General features: G+C 36.2%; 1 protein-coding gene across 2 annotated transcripts; it reads right to left on the bottom strand.

Moving 5' to 3' along the window:
* Nucleotides 1–1,342: 1,342 nt before the first annotated feature.
* On the bottom strand, nt 1,343–11,905 carry LOC126824151 (uncharacterized). Of its 2 annotated transcripts, XM_056102014.1 has the most exons (4): nt 7,878–11,905; nt 6,831–6,952; nt 4,953–5,103; nt 1,343–2,847 (listed from the first exon to the last, which is right to left on the bottom strand). In XM_056102014.1, exon 1 carries the CDS (start codon nt 11,715–11,717, stop codon nt 9,528–9,530), a length of 2,190 nt encoding a protein of 729 aa, XP_055957989.1. In that variant the 5' UTR covers nt 11,718–11,905; the 3' UTR covers nt 1,343–2,847; nt 4,953–5,103; nt 6,831–6,952; nt 7,878–9,527. The 2 variants fall into 2 exon arrangements, with proteins under 2 accessions (XP_055957989.1, XP_055957988.1); XM_056102013.1 differs by lacking the exon at nt 6,831–6,952.
* Between the last annotated feature and the right edge of the window lie 6,749 nt (nt 11,906–18,654).

The raw sequence follows: 18,654 nt of genomic DNA, 5'->3' as shown, positions 1-18,654 counted from the left end.
TTTAATTGTAGCTAATTGCCTCATGCTGATTGCAAACTTGTCTCAAGTTTATCAAAAGATAGGTTGACTGGCAACTAAACATGCGCCCACAGCACCTTTGTCTTCGGAGAAGTCCGTATGGGTCATATTTGTTGTTTTGCAGGTGGAAACATCAAAATGACACAAAAGCTGATCAAAAGAAACAACCTATTAATAAGTAATAAAGTAATTAGCCTGTAGAGAGTCCACAATATGTTTCAATGTCAGTGAGGGCTATAACTCTGCCAGTAATTATTGGTAGTCACTGAAAATCAATGGGTTTTTTTCGTCTGATGGCCATAACACTTACATCTTGTATAAGAGAGAGAGAGAGAGAAATGGGGTTAAACGTCCACTCGACACAAACTAGGTCATTTCGGGACTAACATGGTTTAATTTTATTTCAATAATTCACTTGCGCATAGGGGTCTTTAGCAGGTGGGGGGAAATCGGAGGACCCGAAGAAAACCAACAAGGTTGGACAGGCGACTCTACTCCTTGTCACGTACGACCGGGGATTCGAAACCACCCCAGTTGACTCAATGACAGGCTTTCTGATACAGCGGGCACATGCTAACCATTCGGCCATCCAACCCCCCTCTTGTATAAGTCAATTGGATTATAACTTTAGCCTTTAGAGCGTCTTTATGACCTCAAGAGGGTCCACAAGCTAAAAACGTGTTTTTTGTACAATCAGGGGACATAATTCAGGAAGCTATGGTTCGATATATGTGAATATCTACTGGAACAGAGATCCTTTGGATATAAACATATTATTTAAGTTTCATCAATATCGGATAAAAACTGTGACCTCTTTAAAACATTACATACTTTTCCACTATTATCGCACAAGGAGCGTCCATTTTCACGAAATTCGAATTCAACCATCATTAGGGTGTAACCATGATATATTTGAATAGTTTCGAAAGAAACCGAGATGTTTGGGTTGTAAACATACGTTTTAAGTTTCATCAAAATCGGATAAGACTTGTGACCTCTGGAGTGTCCACAAGCTAAAAACGTGATTTTTTGTACAATCAGGGGCCATAATCCATAAAGTTACAGTCCGATACATGTCAATATCGAAAGAAACAGACATCTTTGGACAATAAACCTATATTAAAATTGTGACCTGTAGCGTGTCCACCCAAAAACAAATCGTGGACGGACAGACAGACAGGGACGACAACAATATACGTCCACATCAAAATGTGGGCGTAAAAAACTGATCTAATTATTTCACAAAGTTTAATCAATAATGATTACGTTACATATGCATGAATTAAAACCAAATCACAGTCTAGATATTTCAAAATTAATAAACAATTATCACAATTTTCCATAATATATACAATATTTCAAAATATAAAACAAAATGTTACATGTATTTACATTCAAAATTTGTAATGAAATAATAAGATCCAATGAAAAAAGTTCTTTATTGTTACATTATCATCAACTCAACTGTCTGTGAAGAAACGATGTAATAACATAACATAACATAACATATTACATTTGATATAGTGCACATTACTGCCATGCATTCAATGGCGCTTCACAAAGTCTTACACAAACGTTAAAGAAATGCTTTACGAAAAAAATATGTTTTGAGTTTCTTTTTAAAATCCGTTACAGTTTGACATTGTTTCACACTTTCTGGAAGGGTATTCCAGAGCTGCGGTCCTAGCACATTGAACGATCTGTCTGCAAATGTTTTACTTTTTGTCTTGGGTATAAATGTTTTTTGATGATGATCTCATATTGCATGATGAAGTTTGGGACTGCAATAATTCAGAAAGGTAGACAGGGGCAAGGTTGTGGAGACACTTATACACCAGTACCAGTAGCTTGAATTGGCATCGGACTTCAACTGGCAATATATGAAGTTCTTTCAGAGCACCAGTCGAGCTATGGCCGTAATTAACACCAAGAATTAGCTTTGCAGTAAAATTTTGAATTCGTTAGAGAGGTTGAAGAGTAGTTGCTGGCAAACCACAGAGCAGACTATTTCTGTAATCCATATGGGAGAAAACTAAAGAACTGGCAATTTGAAGAGATGATTCTCGCGAAAGAAACGGTCTCAATTTCCGCAAGTTGAACATTGCCGAAGCAGCACAACAAGTCTTCTGGGCAAAATGACTCTTTAAGTTTAAGTTTTCGTCCAAATGCATCCCCAGGAATTTAACACGGGATGAAGACTCAACTACAGAATCCCCAACTCTTAATTCGTGGATGGTAGACTTGTGGAGCTAACGGCTACCACCGAAGATAATAACCTCAGTTTTTTCGTCGTTCATATTTAGTCGATTATGCAGCATCCAGATTTTAACGTCGTCTAAGGACTCTGATATGCGGGAAGCAATATGAGATTCTGCATCAAGATCTCCGGCTTTAAAACTGTCATACAAGCTGTGGTCATCGGCGTAGCCAACTAATGTTTGATTGTGTCTGATGCAGGATGCTAGTGTACTGGTATAGCAGATAAAGTAGATCAGACCATTGATGCTACCTTGTGGAACTGAAAAATTTACATGTTTTACATCGGAGAAATCATTCTTAACTTTTACACGAAAACTCCTGTTTTGTAGATATGACGCCATCCACTCTTTTGCAATTTCTGCAACACCAAAATGATTCGACATTATCGTAAGCAAAAGCTTGTGGTGCACGGTAATCAAAGGTTTCTATTTCTAGAATTCAATTTTTAATAAGCTCAATCTTGAAATGCATTTACTAAGCTCCATCTAGAAAGCATTTTACCAATCTAGATCTTGAAATTTCTCCTGTACCATTTTTCTTCTGGTATTCTTCTCTAGATTTCATTATTCCCTACAATGATATATTTGATCAGATAATTTATGTTACATACAGTACACAACCCATCACATTATATGATCAGCATGAATTATAATACCAATATAGATCACCTGAAAATCAACCAGGATGGTCTTCTCCAGGGCTCCAATATTAATATAAATGCCATTAAATCTAAAAATGACAACACAGGTGAAGTGAATACAGAGGACATGACCGTTCATGCAGCCGGAAATACTCCTGTAACAAGGTACTGCTTAAACTTTGCAGTACTTATCCATTTTTACAATCTAGTAATACATTTCAGGCCTTGATTTCAGTTTATTGGATTAATATATTAGGAGTTTCATCGCTCTCACATAATTAGAACTAAAGTTATCGTGTCCCAAAGCATCAACCAATCAAATTGCTTATCTCTGCTTACCCTAAGTAGAAGATTCTCATCTTCTAAACACCTACGGCAAGTGTGAACATTCTAACTCAATTAAAATGATAGGTATTGTGTTCCAAAGTCTCGACCAATCAAATTGCTTATCGCTCTGCTTACCCCGAACATGCTCATTATCGAACTTAGTCAAGGTATTGATGTAATGAAACTATACACCAAGTTTCATCACTCTCACTTAATTAGAACTAAAGTTATCGTGTCCCAAAGCATCAACCAATCAAATTGCTTATCTCTGCTTACCCTAGGCAGAAAGTGCTCATCTTCGAACTCCATCAAGGCATTGACCTAATAAACATCTACAAGAAGTTTGAACATTTTAGCTCAATTAGAAGGAGAGTTATTGTGTTCTAAAATCTCTGCCAATCAAATAGCTTATCGCTCTGCTTACCCTGAGCAGAAAATGCTCATTATCGAACATAGTCAAGGTATTGATGTAATGAAATTATACATCAAGCTTCATCACTCAATCAATTTGCTTATCTCTACTTAACCTAAGCAGAAAATGCTCATCTTTGCACTCATCTTTATTAGGTATTGACCTAATAAACACCTACACTGTCACCAAGTTTGAATATTCTACCTCAATTAGAAAGAGAGTTATTGTGTCCCAAAAAGTGTGACGGACAGACAAACTGACGGACAGACAGACAGACAAACGAACCCATTTTAATAGTTCCCTGCTTTCTTCGAAAGGCGGGGGACAATAATTTTTTTTAGAGAGTTCACAATACAAGATTCACAAAATAATACACAGTGAACGTTAACAAAGTGATGGTTGGGTGACTCTTCGAACTAGCCAAACCCTTACAGAAATTCTGACCTGTAGGGTGTTTATGAAGTATATTGTACAGTAACAACCATTAAACATACATTATGCATGAGCTAAATCTGCCTATTGCAAGTCTTTCTTTAGGCCTGAAATGTTTTCTAAATTATTAATTAGACATTAATTAAAAATACATTATGTAAGATTTAGATAAAGAGCTAGCCATTATTGCTATAACAGTTTGAAAATAGATGATGTAAAATGAATAAATTGAAATTTCCTGTAAATTACTCTATTGCGAATGAAGATATGATCCTTTGAAGTTTGACAAGATGTGTGCATTAATTGCAACCACTTTACTTAAGCTAAGCCTTGATACTCCAATTCTAAATTAAATCGAAATACGGCTGAACCGTTCTAATCTATTTAATATCGGAGACATCCCATGGCATCAAGAGTTGATTATGGTCTGGATCAGTTTATTAATATCTTATTAATAATTTAGATAACTTTTCAGGCTAAAGAAAGACCTGCAATAGGCAGATTTAGCTCTTGCATAATGTAAGTTTAACTAATCATCTATTGATGTCATCTGATTTCTCTGATATTAGCTAGATTAGAACAGTTCAGCCATATTTTGATTTAATCTTAAAAAGGAGGAGCGAGACTTAGCTTTGAACAACCAGTACGGTCGATGCAATTATTGCACACGTCTTTTCAAAACTTCAAATTCTAATATCTTCGCTGGCAATAAAGCAATTTGAATGAAATTTTCAATATTATTCATTTTACATTATCTATTTTCGAACTATTATAGCAAGAATGGCTAGCTCTCTATCTAAATCTTACATAATGTATCTGTAAGTTGAAATGAAGGCACATAATTAGAAAGTATAAAGAAATTACTTGAAACATATTCCCCCCTTAAGTTCTTTTTGGGATCATTTCACTTCTGCTGAAGTCTTTAGTTTGATTTTTTCAACTTAAACATCCAACATTAATACATTCTTGTGTCTTTTCTCTGCTTAAGGAGCTTTATTTTTCTCCAAATCAACTTCTAAAAAATATAAATAAAACATAATGTGAAAAATTATTTAGCTACTGCCATGTACATGTACACTAACATAGTTAAAAATACCGCATTGGTTAACCTTCACTTCACTACACAAAAGGCCAATTCAGAATTAGATTGGAGGCCTTGTGCATGTTTAGGCCTATAGTTTACAGAAACTATTCTGAGATGCATCAATGTCCTTGTACGTTGTAAATCGCCACAAACTGGATCTGTCTGTTCTATTTCTGGTCAGTTTAACCCCCCAATTTATTTTTAGCTTGAGAAAATTGTAAAGTAAGTGGGTTTAAAATGTTTATTTCCTTCTGGTAGCCTATTCAGAAGCTTATATTCAAACTAGTTCAAAATTGCAGGGTATTTAAGACCAAATGCTGTTGCACATGTAGTCATTTTGCCAGGAACAGGCTATAGTTTACGTACTGTGCATGCCCAAAGCAAGCTGGAGCCAGAGATTTTAAGACGGCTACAGGTGGGGTTGTTAAACTGGTTTATTTGGTCCCACCTTTGTGTTCAGACGATATTCAATCCAGTAATATAAAAGGAGAGTCTTTGTGTGCTGGTAAATTTGTACAGATAATCTAACCCTTACTAATAACTTTGTGCAGTAATAATAAGCTTAGCTTTTTCTATGGAAAGAATCTGGGTGGCGATTAATTTGTTTACAAATTAAATTTCCAAAATTAACATAATATTTAACATTACCTCACTTTCCCTTACTAATGACATACACATGTGCTTAGGAATAGTTACTGGGTCCATGGACTGTTTTTCTTTTTTATATGTAAGGTAAACTTATGTACCAGCCACCCTCCTCCCTTCGTTCACTCATTGTTACCAGTCCATGTTTCCCCTTGTCAGTGAAGCAGGATGGAGGGCCTGACAAGGACAGCTGTCTAGTCGTTCGGATGGTACAAAAACCTGAGGTCCCATGTACACATTGACGTGCATGTTAAAGATCACTTGACAGTTGGAATTCAATATAAGAGTAGGCCGTAGCGCCACTGTCCAGGCAAAATCTCCCCTCATAGCACACTGTATGGCATATGCCTGTCTTCATTAGCCCAGTATGGAGTAGAACAGTAGGACGTTAAACTCCATTTCATTTCATTTCATTTCTAAAAAGGCACAAACGTAAACTATATGAAATGGATAGATAGACTGATAGCATGGACAAAATTACATGACAATTTATACTAAAGAAATGAAATGGGGTGTTTATTGTCATACTTTCTGCTACTAATCCCACTAGTGTAGAATGTAGAAAACAACAATTGAAGGTTGTTTGGGGAATTAAATTCCAAATGGGATTATTCGAGCTATGGAAGACGGAGATGAAATGAAATTGGGTTTAATGTCCTACTGTTCTTTTCCGCCTGGGTTAATGAAGATGAGCACATGATATGAGTGAAATTTTGCCCGGACAGCTGCGCTATGACCTACTCTTACAAGTTATATATCCAATTCCAACTGCCACGGCATCTTTTACGTGCACGCCAATGTGAACATGTGACCTTGTTTTTTGTCCCATCCAAATGACTAGACAGCTGTCCTGGTCAGGTCCCCTGTCCTGCACCACTGACATGGGGTAACCACACCAGAGAATAATGAAACCGATATCTGACATGCAGTGTACTAGTACATGTATAAAGAAATTTTGGTTTGCCCGCCTACTCTTATTTCAATTTCAAACTGTAAAAGGTTCTTTTAGTTACCGGTACGTGCATGCCGTGTACAGGGGAACTTGTTTATCGTACCATCTGAATGACTAATTCCTGTCAGAACTGTATCTCGCAGACAAAATTCTTTGACCATTCCTGTCAGTCCAAATGGAAAGCTTCAATAAGAAAATACTGAATTGTTTCAATCGCATTTAGTAATTGAACTGGAATATACAGGTCACAATTCTCTGGAATACAATTACTGCTTATTACTGAGCGATGTTTCGACTGGGCTTCCCTACTCGAAACATCGCTCAGTAATAAGCAGCACTGGTAATTGCAATCCATAGAACTGTACATAAATAATAATAATCAAATTTTTTGCTTTTTTTAAATAGAATTTTGTGATTCAAAACACTTGAAAATGGTGATAGATTATTATCAATATATAGCCTATTATCAAATGTTGTGGAAAATGATTCCTTTTGGCAAACAAAGAAATACAGTGAAAATAGAAGGAAAAGACTCCAAAATAGCCTTAGACAGAGACTGTGGTAATGGCTAAAAGAGTTGTATTTTCATATTGTGGCTTAATAATAATAAGGACGGACAGGAATTGACAGAAGACTTTGTCCGTGAGTGACCGTTACGAAACAAAACAACTGAATGACTACTAGAGCAGGTCACACTGTTAATTCCTTCCAGCTCAGTAAGACTAAAGTGTCTAAAAGTAGACTAAAACTAAAGCCGCAATAATTTAATATGTCATACGTTGCCTATCTTTTTGCTTTCGTCCTGTTTTCACATTCAATCTATTTTGTAAAAATCGAAAAATGATATCTAATTTTGCATCATTGTCTTCTTTTTCAGTAAGGGAATTTCTTCAACACAGGCCCTTATATAATAAGAAATAACTAATATAATAGGCCCTAATAACAGTAACAATAAATAACAACGCATTGTTACATGAAATCAGAAAATTTGCCTGGCCTTTTAAGTTCAAAGTTTTAGTTCTAAACACATTTGGCTGTGAGAGGAAGTAGATCTAGTAGGCTATGTATAGAAAAATTTAATTATTAATAAACTATATGAAATACTTACCGTTTGGGTCTTTAAACAAATACTGTAGGCCTATGTATAGGTCGCGAAACAAATCAACGTGTTCTTTGACTTCATAAAAGCATAAAAGGTTAGATATAATGATGCCATGGCCGTGGCGACATGCTTAGGGGGTTTTTTTTGTTTTTTTTTTTCAGTCAACCCGATTGATTCAGTTTCAAAACTTTCGGCCTCATTCCTTGAGACGATAAATTTATCTAACGATAAAAACAAATTAATCTCAGAATGTCTGATATTGTATTGACGAGACATTCGACCCATTACACGTTCTCTTCCGTAAATAAGATAATCCTAAACAGTTTTGTTTTTTTTAAATTATATTATTAAATTGGTAACAGAATAATCAGATTCTGAAAGCGAATTATTCGGGTAAACGCGTCGCATAACCAGATCACCGCTCGAAATGGAACCATATCGCAAAATAGTTCCAGTTTTTGACTGGATTAAAGATAATAATTAATTGTGTGACATAATAAATTGACTTAGCTGCATTCGATATAAAATTTTGACAAGAAGAAAGTCCCTGTTACAGCCACGGTTATACCTCCATTAAAAGTCAAATCGGAATCTAGGCCACGACGAATCCCTAGTAACTCACTATTTTCAAAAATGACCGAAATATAAATTTACATTTGTTACAGAATCAGAATATTCCAAATCTTTCTAGAACTTTTGATTTGATGAATTTACATAGCTAACAAATGTTTTCATACTTTAGCATTGAAAAGAGATATTACGAATAACAATTTAACGTTCGATACATTTAAAACGAAAGGACAAATTACGTGGGTTTTTTTTATTTTTATTAAATTAGTAGGCCTACAAATCGTTACTGCTATAGTCAGAAATACGATTGGAATAGATAATAGATAAGATCAGATTTTAATGTACCAAAACATCCATTAAGACGGGAAGAATACTCCTATAGTAAAGGGAGCAAATTATAAAATGGTGGATCAAAAAGCGACTCAGAACTGTTCGAGAGAAGTTTATGCAATGTACAGTGTATATGTTATAATTGTCGAAATTAGAATATAGGGACCTCTGAAAAGAAAGTTCATTAAATAATAATATATATGCATACAGCGCACAGTTTCCTCCTATAAATAGGATAGGGCCTTGATTATCTACACAAAATCTCATCTTTAATCCCTATTTTAGTATTATTCATAAATATTTTGGCCGCAGTAAAATATGAGTAATTTAGTTGTTTATTAAATAAGTCCACATTTCGTCAATAACCAGAAAATGGGAATAAAGTTAGTTTTCCAAGTCTCGATTTATTTATTAGGAAAATAAAAACTATACGGCCCTTGTTAGTTGCTACTATAGTAGATAACAAAGGCTGCCCTTGTTAGTTGTTACTGTAGCGGCTAACAATTTACCCCCAGAGGCGCAGAGGCACCCTTAGCGCTGCTACGAGCATCTAAAAATGACTAACAACTCTCTACTACTAGCAGGCTAATAATAGGCGGATCGGGTGTCCAACGTATGGTTCGTCGAATATTACTGTATAACATTGAAGGTTCTTTCATAACAAATGGACAGCTCGATAAAGGAGGAATTAATGGGGGTTCATCGTATAAAGGACAAGCCAATTATTATAAATGCATTAGGATTCAATTAGATAAATTACACAATGGATGAAACAGGATGCGTGGGTTTCAGGGCACATTGTACCGAAACGTCTTTTGTGGATGACTTGATGCGTTTCACATCCCTTTTCATTGAAGTTGTGGATAATGATAAAGCCATGCGCACTTGAGTTAACCAGGGTTTTTCTTTAAAATTGCTAGCTACAACTAACGATCGTATTGCTCGTTCTCTAGGCGAACCACCTTTATATTTTGTCAACAGATCTACCGTGGGTTCTATGACGTCATCTTCTCGCAAACCATTGAGGTAGAAGAAAGGGCGACTGTTGGACTCGTTGTTAATGAGCGGTAACGGAATGGTAGAATCACTGGCTTGGGCTTTAGATAAAAGGACCGAAGATGGAATTTTTCCTCGTCGTTTTTTACGAGCTTTGGAAATATTAGGAAGATCATCGGATGACTGAGCTTCTTCGGTAATACTGGACATAGATGCACCGGGGGTGTCTGTCAATGATTTTCCCATTTCACTACGATCAGTGGAAGCTATGCTGAGGGCCGGCATGGAAGCTGGTTTGTCTGGCGGTAATACATTGACATTTGGTAAAGACTGGGTTAAAGTTTTATTTGGTTTTGAGGTTCGAAGGAAAGCATTTTTGTTGTTCTTTGTAAGTCTGCTGCCACCGCCTTTCCCAAGTTTAATGGAACCTTTTGGTGATAGGTTTAATGCTGGCTGAGACTGACTAACTAGTCTACGTCGGCTTCTCTCCAGTATGGGTGGCAGTTTAAAACCGTGGTCTCTTTCAGGGCTACTTTCGCTGTCCTTTTTGGAGGCATCTGGAGTTGTTGAACGAGACGAGCGACCAGGGGTACCCCTTCCATCAGGCTTGGCTTTCCATGCCTGCTTAGTTTGTGTAGTTGGAGAATAATGTTTCGGTCTATCAGATTTCGGGATGTTTTGCACATTTTTCCTATCTGCGAATATGGTGGATCTATCAGTTAAGGGTAAATTAATATTGATATTTTTGAAATACATCTCAGGATCTTCTTCATTTTCGTCAATCGTTGGAATAACATTTTCTTTAGCTTTTCTCTTATCTTTCTCTTCCTTAACGAGTTGGACCTTTGGTTTTCCGTTCATGGAGCTTTTTGAGAATCCATCCACAAGTACACCATAGCTTACTAGAGGCCCAAAATCAATATTTCGCTTCTTGATTGAGGATTTTGACAGACCGTATTTAATGTATGCCGTTTCCTTCGCCCGTTCCCACCACCGTTTTATGCCATCGTACGTTTTCACACTGACTGCAACGTTTTTAGTTAAATTGATTTTAGTCCATTGTTTAGTAAGTAGATATGGCGCACAGTTTTTAATATGTTGTCTGAGAGCAATATTCATTGGCATTAATCCACGCCCGTCCTTCGCCATAAGACACGTAATATCATGATTAACAAAAAGTCTTAAGACGCCCAAATTACCCATTTCAGTTGCCACGTGAACTGGGGCTTTGAGACTGTCAATATGAGTCAAGGAGCCGCACCACTGTCGTTGGGGAGGATCTTTGATAGGTTCATCACTTCTTCCACCAAGTTTTAACAAGGAGCGCGCTAGATCCACATTCCCGAAATGAGCAGCTATATATAATGCTACTTTCAATAAGTATCGACCATGAATGTCGTCTAAGGAAATCTGAGAAATCACTTGAGGCGTGAATCCTCGACTGGCAAGATTTATAAATTCGTTTAAGCCATCCCAATTCTCTAGGTGCAACTTACTACCAGCTTCTATACCGTAATACTCCAACAAATGACAATCGAACATTTCGGTACCATTGCTGGTGCACAGACGAAATATCCCAACCGGTAAACCCGTTCTTTTTGAAACCAACGACCTAAGATCTTTCACAGGCATGGAACCAACATTCAAGTTATCAAATATGGTTAAAGTTTCATTGGTATGTGAACACTGGATATAGAGCACAGGATTTTCCTCCTCTTTCAGTTGAATTCGAATCGTAGTACCGTGAACGATGCCAAGATCGCTGAGTACCCAGGTATCACGCAGTTCTGCCCGAGCGTAAGTCAAACTTATCACCGTTTTATCAAATTTACACAAATCATCCGAAATGTTCAGTTTTTCTTGTAAAATCTTTTTGAACTCCGCAACTGTCATTCCTGGTGACACATCCAGCGTCACTCGCTCTCCCTCAAATATCCCGAAGAGCAGCATGATTATGATACCGGTACCAACTTATCTAATGGTCTAAACTTTAACCCATTTCCGCCATCTTCAGTTTCAATTGTCACCTGGAAAATAGAAAAAAATTGTTTGATTAATTATGGACAATATAGAAAAAAAATGGAATTCACACTTTGTATCCTGATATCATTCAGCCGGACTGTCGTTATTTATGACTAGTTTCGTCAAAGAACTGGGAATTAACAATGTCAGTTATTTAGATTATGTGTATGGAAGAAGATCAATAATCACTTATAACGATTTCTTTTAACCACTGAAATCTCCGATCCATTAAAATACGCTTGCCATCATCATTATCGCAAACCTTAGATTCCGTTTCTGTGCAACTTTAACAGTGCAGGCAAATCTCGTGTTCCCTCATTGTGCTGTAGGCCTAATGTGCGTCATTTGGGTGGGGAAAAATAGCCATAGTTGCGGATAATGAAACCATCTTTTCCCACCATCGTCCAATCATTTACATAGTTATACTTGTTCGTCAATGACAACATTAAACTTAGATTATAAGATTAATGTATTCAGTGGTCCTTACTACGCATACCAACACTTATTATCTAATGCATTGTAGACAGATATTTAGAAGATTCCAGATAATCCTTTTATATAAGTCGCTTGGGTTTTTCTGTGTTAACTAAAGCATTCCGTATGCTTGATACTTGTATTATGTAAGTCCCCGTTCAACCTCTAGAGAACATCTATTATAGAAGAATATTTAAAAAAAACGATTCCGTAGAAACCTACATAAAACAGAACTCACTGTTAATATGCAAGAAGATATATGACAATTATTTTCAATGGGTATTTTGAAGAGAATATTTAAGACAATCCCAGTATAAACCCACAATTCAGTTTTGATAAACCTAGAACTGTGCAATACAGGGCTTTTCAAGTTTTGTAAATTAGAAGCCCTTTCCCAACTGTTTTCCTATGCTAATAAACCAGAAGCTATGATAAAGATCTATGTTTACTAGAGATCGACTTATGTTGTGTATACAGATAGTATTAAATAAGCTTATCAGTAAAGTATTTTTTTACAATTCCCATTAATTGTATATACGTTATTGGGTTGACCAGCATACTTGACAATGGGCCAAAACATGAGCAATTTATTCGGTACAGATCTCCTCCATTCGACCAAAATTGATTTCTTACCAATTATGTCAATATAAACATGCTAAGAGTTCAATCCGGGGGTCATTTCTCTATTAAAAAAGCACTGTTAAAAGCGGTCAGACCTGATTTCACACGAATTAACTCTACAGAAACTTTCCAGAATACAAATTCTGAAGAACCACATGCAAAGTTCTATGTTCTATTGTTTAACCCATGAGTACCATAGAAAATTCGTTTTGCTATGGTTACTGAGCAAGAAAATAAGTGCACGTTCTTTCGTAATATTCATACTTTTTATATCATAAACTTTATGATTTCGGAAGTTTTTTCTGCAAATTAATGGCTGCGATACAATCCTTTGAAGTTGAAAAAAGGGCGGCGAAAATTATTTATACTCCCACCCAGCTTGAACTTTTCATGAACTACTACAGCTAATTTTTTTTATTAATGCTTCTTATTAAGCTTTGTAAATTACTTGTCAGAAAACTTTATGGAACACCCCAATTTTATGCAGTATAATACAGATATTGACGACAGGTTGTTATTCAAACTTCGCATTATTTAAATGCCTTTGCATTCTTCAATATATAATATATATTATATAGACATTGTACTTGAAATATAAGTAAAACAGCCGCACTGAACAATTGCAACTTGACTATAACCCTGTATTTCTGTTATGTACTTGAATGATATGCGGTGACCTTTGCGGTTGTTTGACCTTTTATTTTATTGAATGTAGAATGCTATAGGTTTAATCTTATTTAATTAAGTAGCTTTCTTTACTCACTCGAGGTTTAGATAAAGAAAGACTAGCACGTCAATTTACTTTTATTAGATTCAAATCTCTAAATCCATTGGTGATCTTTCTGTAATCAGACACCGAGGTACGAAAAGCCACACTGGCTCCACCAAAAATTGAAAAAAGGCTTTATGATCGCCGTGCGTCTACAGTTTTGAATACAATTAAAATACAGTGAAGAGCAGTCTTATATTGATGGCATTTCATTGGGATTCCAATCTTTAATGAGACGATCCCACCATGTAACACCCAGCACCAAAGTCACAAAACTATACGTTTAGAGATGGTACTGGCATGCATACGGTTACATTGACATCGCGTTAAACCGTTCGAAACGGAAACATTCGGAATGGTGTGCCAGGATTCCCTTATCTCGACCCACTCTAAATACATTTATTTAAAATCTGCTTTCACCAGGGTGACATCGCAGACCAGACCAGAAGCATGAAATTGTCTGAGATATAGAACACCAATCTATCTGAATCTTGCACCGTGAATTTGAGACCCAGCACCATGAGTCCATCAGAGATCCAGCAGTCCAGCACCATGGGTCCATCTGAGATCCGGAGCCATAAGTTTATCTGAGATCCGGCACCATGAATCTGTTTGAGATCCAGCACCATGAGTCTATCAGGGATCCAGCACCATAGGTCTATCTGAGATCCGGCACCGTGAATCTATTTGAAATCCAGCACCACGAATCTGTTTTCAATCATGCTTTTATTACAACCACAGAAATATGCATTACGACGTACATCAATGACCAGAAATTGGCACCAGGTTAGAAACATGCTGATACAGCAACATTCAGAACGAGTGCCAGGACTGGGCTGAAAAACGATCTGATCTCAACAACTCTAAATGACATTTGGGGCATGCCAGAAATAGTACCAATTGAAATGATAGAAACGACTATCTATAAACTTTTATAAAATTTGTGGATAAAGTTTAAGTAAGTTGAATCTCCCATAACCAATCTTAATTTCATTTCACACAACCCTTTTGCCTTGAATATTGGTATTGAGTGCTACAGTTCAACGACTAGTTTCTGGTGGGTGTAAATACAGAAAGAAATATATAGCTTAATTTATTTCTCTATGCATAACCGTTTGAACCAATCTGTTTTAAATTTTATAAGAGCTTAAAGGGAATGTTTGCTGGCAGAAAAGTCACGCATGGACCGAGTTCTGGAGAATTTTCTTTCAAATTTACACTTCTTTATAAGCTGAACTGTAAATGTGGGTTTATCTGGTTTCAAATTTGGATGTAGAGATCTCCATACAAATCAATTGAACTCAGTTTTAACAAGAGATCTTCAGGTATATCACAAAAATTGACAGATGGACCAAGAAGGGATATAGCAAGATAAATAAGGGTATAGCTTAAACACCTTTAAATTTAACTTCATCTTACAATGACGCAATATGTACATCGTAAATCTCTTATATTATCAAGATCCCCTGTTTACTGATAACACTGGGTGGTGTAAAAAATGCACAATGGCCGCCCTGTTATTACTCAAGTGCTCACATAATGCATAAAGAGAAAAATCAGTCTTCAAATTGTTTTCAATTATTGGTAGCTTACTGGAGATAAAGATTAGCTATAATACATCAAAATATGGCAATCCTACACTTGATTTCCAATAAATAATTCGGGGATTAGAGATAATCTTATAATGTATGAATAGCTATATATCATTACCGCACTAACACTGTGATAATGAAGGCTTGTTCTTGATGAATATATATCACTAAACACAAAACTATTATTAATAGGCCATTTTGTACATTACATTGTACGTATATCATAGCATTTCTCAGTTAAATAATTATATACACTTTAAACATCATTGAACATACGGTACAAAACTATAACATATATTATTAGCTATATGTAAAATTTGCCAAAACAATTGGTGATATTGCAAAAGGTGATTATAACCTGCCTCAAACAAAACACATGTTTTGTGAACTGGACAATGATTCGAACTTGAAATTCCTAAGTTGAAATTTTTGGGAAGAGAGTAACTTCTGAACAATGACAATATTGGATCATTGTTAAAAGCAACGGTTCAACATAAATTAGTAGCCATATAGATTTCCTATATACAAAAGAAATGGTATCTGGTGTTCTAGAAAGAGTAAGCATGAGATAGCATATTTGAACGGACGCTGAAGCTTCTGGGTATGCGGTAACAGCACATTTAGACCAACCAGCCCAGTGGTTTAAATTAAAAAGTACAGCAAAAGTTTGTTGGTTTGTTGATTCACCAAAGGTTTCTGAGCTATGTCAAGCCGCATGACTATTAAGCTATCTGGGCTACGGCAGGTCATATTTATGGGCTATGTGGCGTCATTTCTATGTCAAGCTATCTGGGCTACGTCAGGTCATGTGGGCTAAGTCAGGTCATCTGGACTATGTGAAATCATTTGGGCTATGTCCAGTCAGAACTTCCACAACAGAACCATGCCATTCTTCGATCACATGCTCCCCATGCACATTTAATCAACGAGTATTTCCGATACACGATACTTAGAAAACACATACGACAAAAAAATTAAAATCCCGAAATAGAATTTAGATTATCAGATTCGACAATTATTCTCCTACTCAGAAAACACAATACACAGCGAGGGATATAATAGTCAACAGAGCTACTGGCAATAGTGGTTACAAACATAAGATTATATTGTTGTCATATACCTTGACTACTCTGTATATTTAATCATATTTGATGAAACCCAATATCGATTCGACAAAACTGATTTCTAATTCTAACAGCCCTTCTCTTACATGATCTACAAAACCATAAATAAAACTGAGTAATCGTTAATGTAAGTCAATATGAGAAATTGAATAAAACACGGTGATCGAAAAAGTTAAAAGGCCTACCTGTGTCTGTTACACCTTGTAACTAACTGAATGATATGTCGTTTCTACCACATATATAAAACTATTAGATATGCACGAGTGGGCAATATACAGCACTACTGTGGTATATGTGATATACGCTATACGTTCAATTGATCTACTATGGTATATTTTCAATAGGTATTATATTCCATAAAAGTATACCGTAACATTGATATAACGGTGTATGTCTTTTCGTACATCTTTAATCTGCCCCGTAAATTGTTTTGTATATTAGTATGATTATCGCTGTCTAATGTTTTGAAATCTCAAGACACGATATAAAAAAGGGATTACACAGATCAATGTATTATATTAGCGAAATTTTATTAATCGTTTACGTATTCTGTACTCTAGAATTGTTCGAAGTAAAAGACTGAACTTTATGCACTCTTATCTAGGGTTCGCTCGTTTTTCTCCAATACAATAATATGAAACCGGGTTTAACGTTCTGTTCCGCATCGACTGCGTTAATGAAGACGGGCATACGCAGTATGCTGTGAGGGAAATTTTGCATAGCTATCGGCACTACGGCTTAATCTTATTTTGAATTCCAACTTTCAAGGGTTCTTTAACTGCCTGCCAATCTGTACACAGGACCTCGGGTTTTTGTCGCATCCGAAGAACTATATTTTGTCCCTTGCACTCTAGGGTTCGCTCATTTTTCGCCACAGAAATACAATGAACTGAAATGGGGTTTAACATTCTACTATTCTGCACCGACTCCACCGACTGGGTTCATGAAGACGGGCGTACATCATGCAGTATGCTAAAGGGGAATTTTTGCCGAACAGCAGCGCTACCGTCTAGTCTTTATTCGAATTTCAACTGTCAATGTTCTTTTACGTGCACGTCAACCTGTAAACGGGACCCCGGTTTTTTTGTCCCACCCGAACGACTATACGCTGTTCTTGCCAGATCATCCGTCCTGCATCACTGATAAAGGCAACCATGCTGGGAAATCTTGGAGAACTTTCTTGGGCAACACCGGAATTGAACTCGAGACCTCCTGGTTAGTGAGCCAGCGTCTTATTTACTGAGGCATCGTGGCCCCCTCTTCGCCACAGACATTGGCTATTTGATTCGAAAAGGATCCACACACAGCTTATTTCCGCGCGAAAAGGGATAGAGCAGTATCAGTATATGATGCTGGTTAACTGCACAATAAAACACCATTTATAATCGTATCGATGCAAGATGCAATAAATAAAATTATTTCCATTGACTGTGTTCCTTATTCGGGACAATCTCGAAATCTGGGATAGTTTTAAAAAATTTGTCTTGGGGAGCAGAAATCACCTCCCCCGTGCCCTACAAAATCCTGACACAGCCACTGCTAACACAAATTAAAAGTCAACGACAGAATATATACATATTAATGAGAAGAAAAAAAGAAGACCAATTTCACCCTTAGGCTGCGCACATGATGTGTGTCCCAGCTTTTAATTATTTTACTTTTTTACCAACGTAAAAGTTATCAGTCAGCGTCGAAATGTATTCATGACTAGACAAAACCTTACATATTATTAAATTGTTTTCTTAAGTTTGAAGTAAGATAGACCGAGACTATTATGATTGAATGACCCACACTAACCTCCCCTCTTCACGCGCTTAACAACATTTAAATATTACTTATCTAACTAAACAAACCACTTCACTTTATCTTAGACCCCCTGAAGAATATCATGGATACAATTACTATCACATTAATTTTAATATTTTACAAAATAATATTTTATGATACAGAATATATGACAAAATGTATAGAACTATTCAAATTAATTTCATTTGTATATTGCAATTCATTATAAACTTCCGAAACCATTTTTTATTTATTCGGAAAGTCTACATCGCTAAGGATCTGAAACTATTGTATTTATTTCTCTGTGTTATACAACCAAACATTATTGATGTACCCCAATGCCTTAGCGAAATTAAAACGGCTTAACAATGAACAAAGTTTCCAAAATATTCCTTAAAATCACCATTAATTAATCAACACAAGGTACAATTTTATAGATACACAATTACTGAGTTTAATTAATACTAAGCGACGTTTCGACGAGGATACTCTCATCTTTA

Source organism: Patella vulgata, chromosome 6 (assembly GCF_932274485.2).
Source record: "Patella vulgata chromosome 6, xgPatVulg1.2, whole genome shotgun sequence".
Lineage (NCBI taxonomy): Eukaryota > Metazoa > Mollusca > Gastropoda > Patellidae > Patella > Patella vulgata.
This window is presented reverse-complemented; position numbering and strand designations above follow the sequence as displayed.

Bases quoted from the DNA above. Each gene is read 5' to 3' on its own strand.
- LOC126824151 (XM_056102014.1), bottom strand. From the start codon at position 11,717: ATGCTGCTCTTCGGGATATTTGAGGGAGAGCGAGTGACGCTGGATGTG.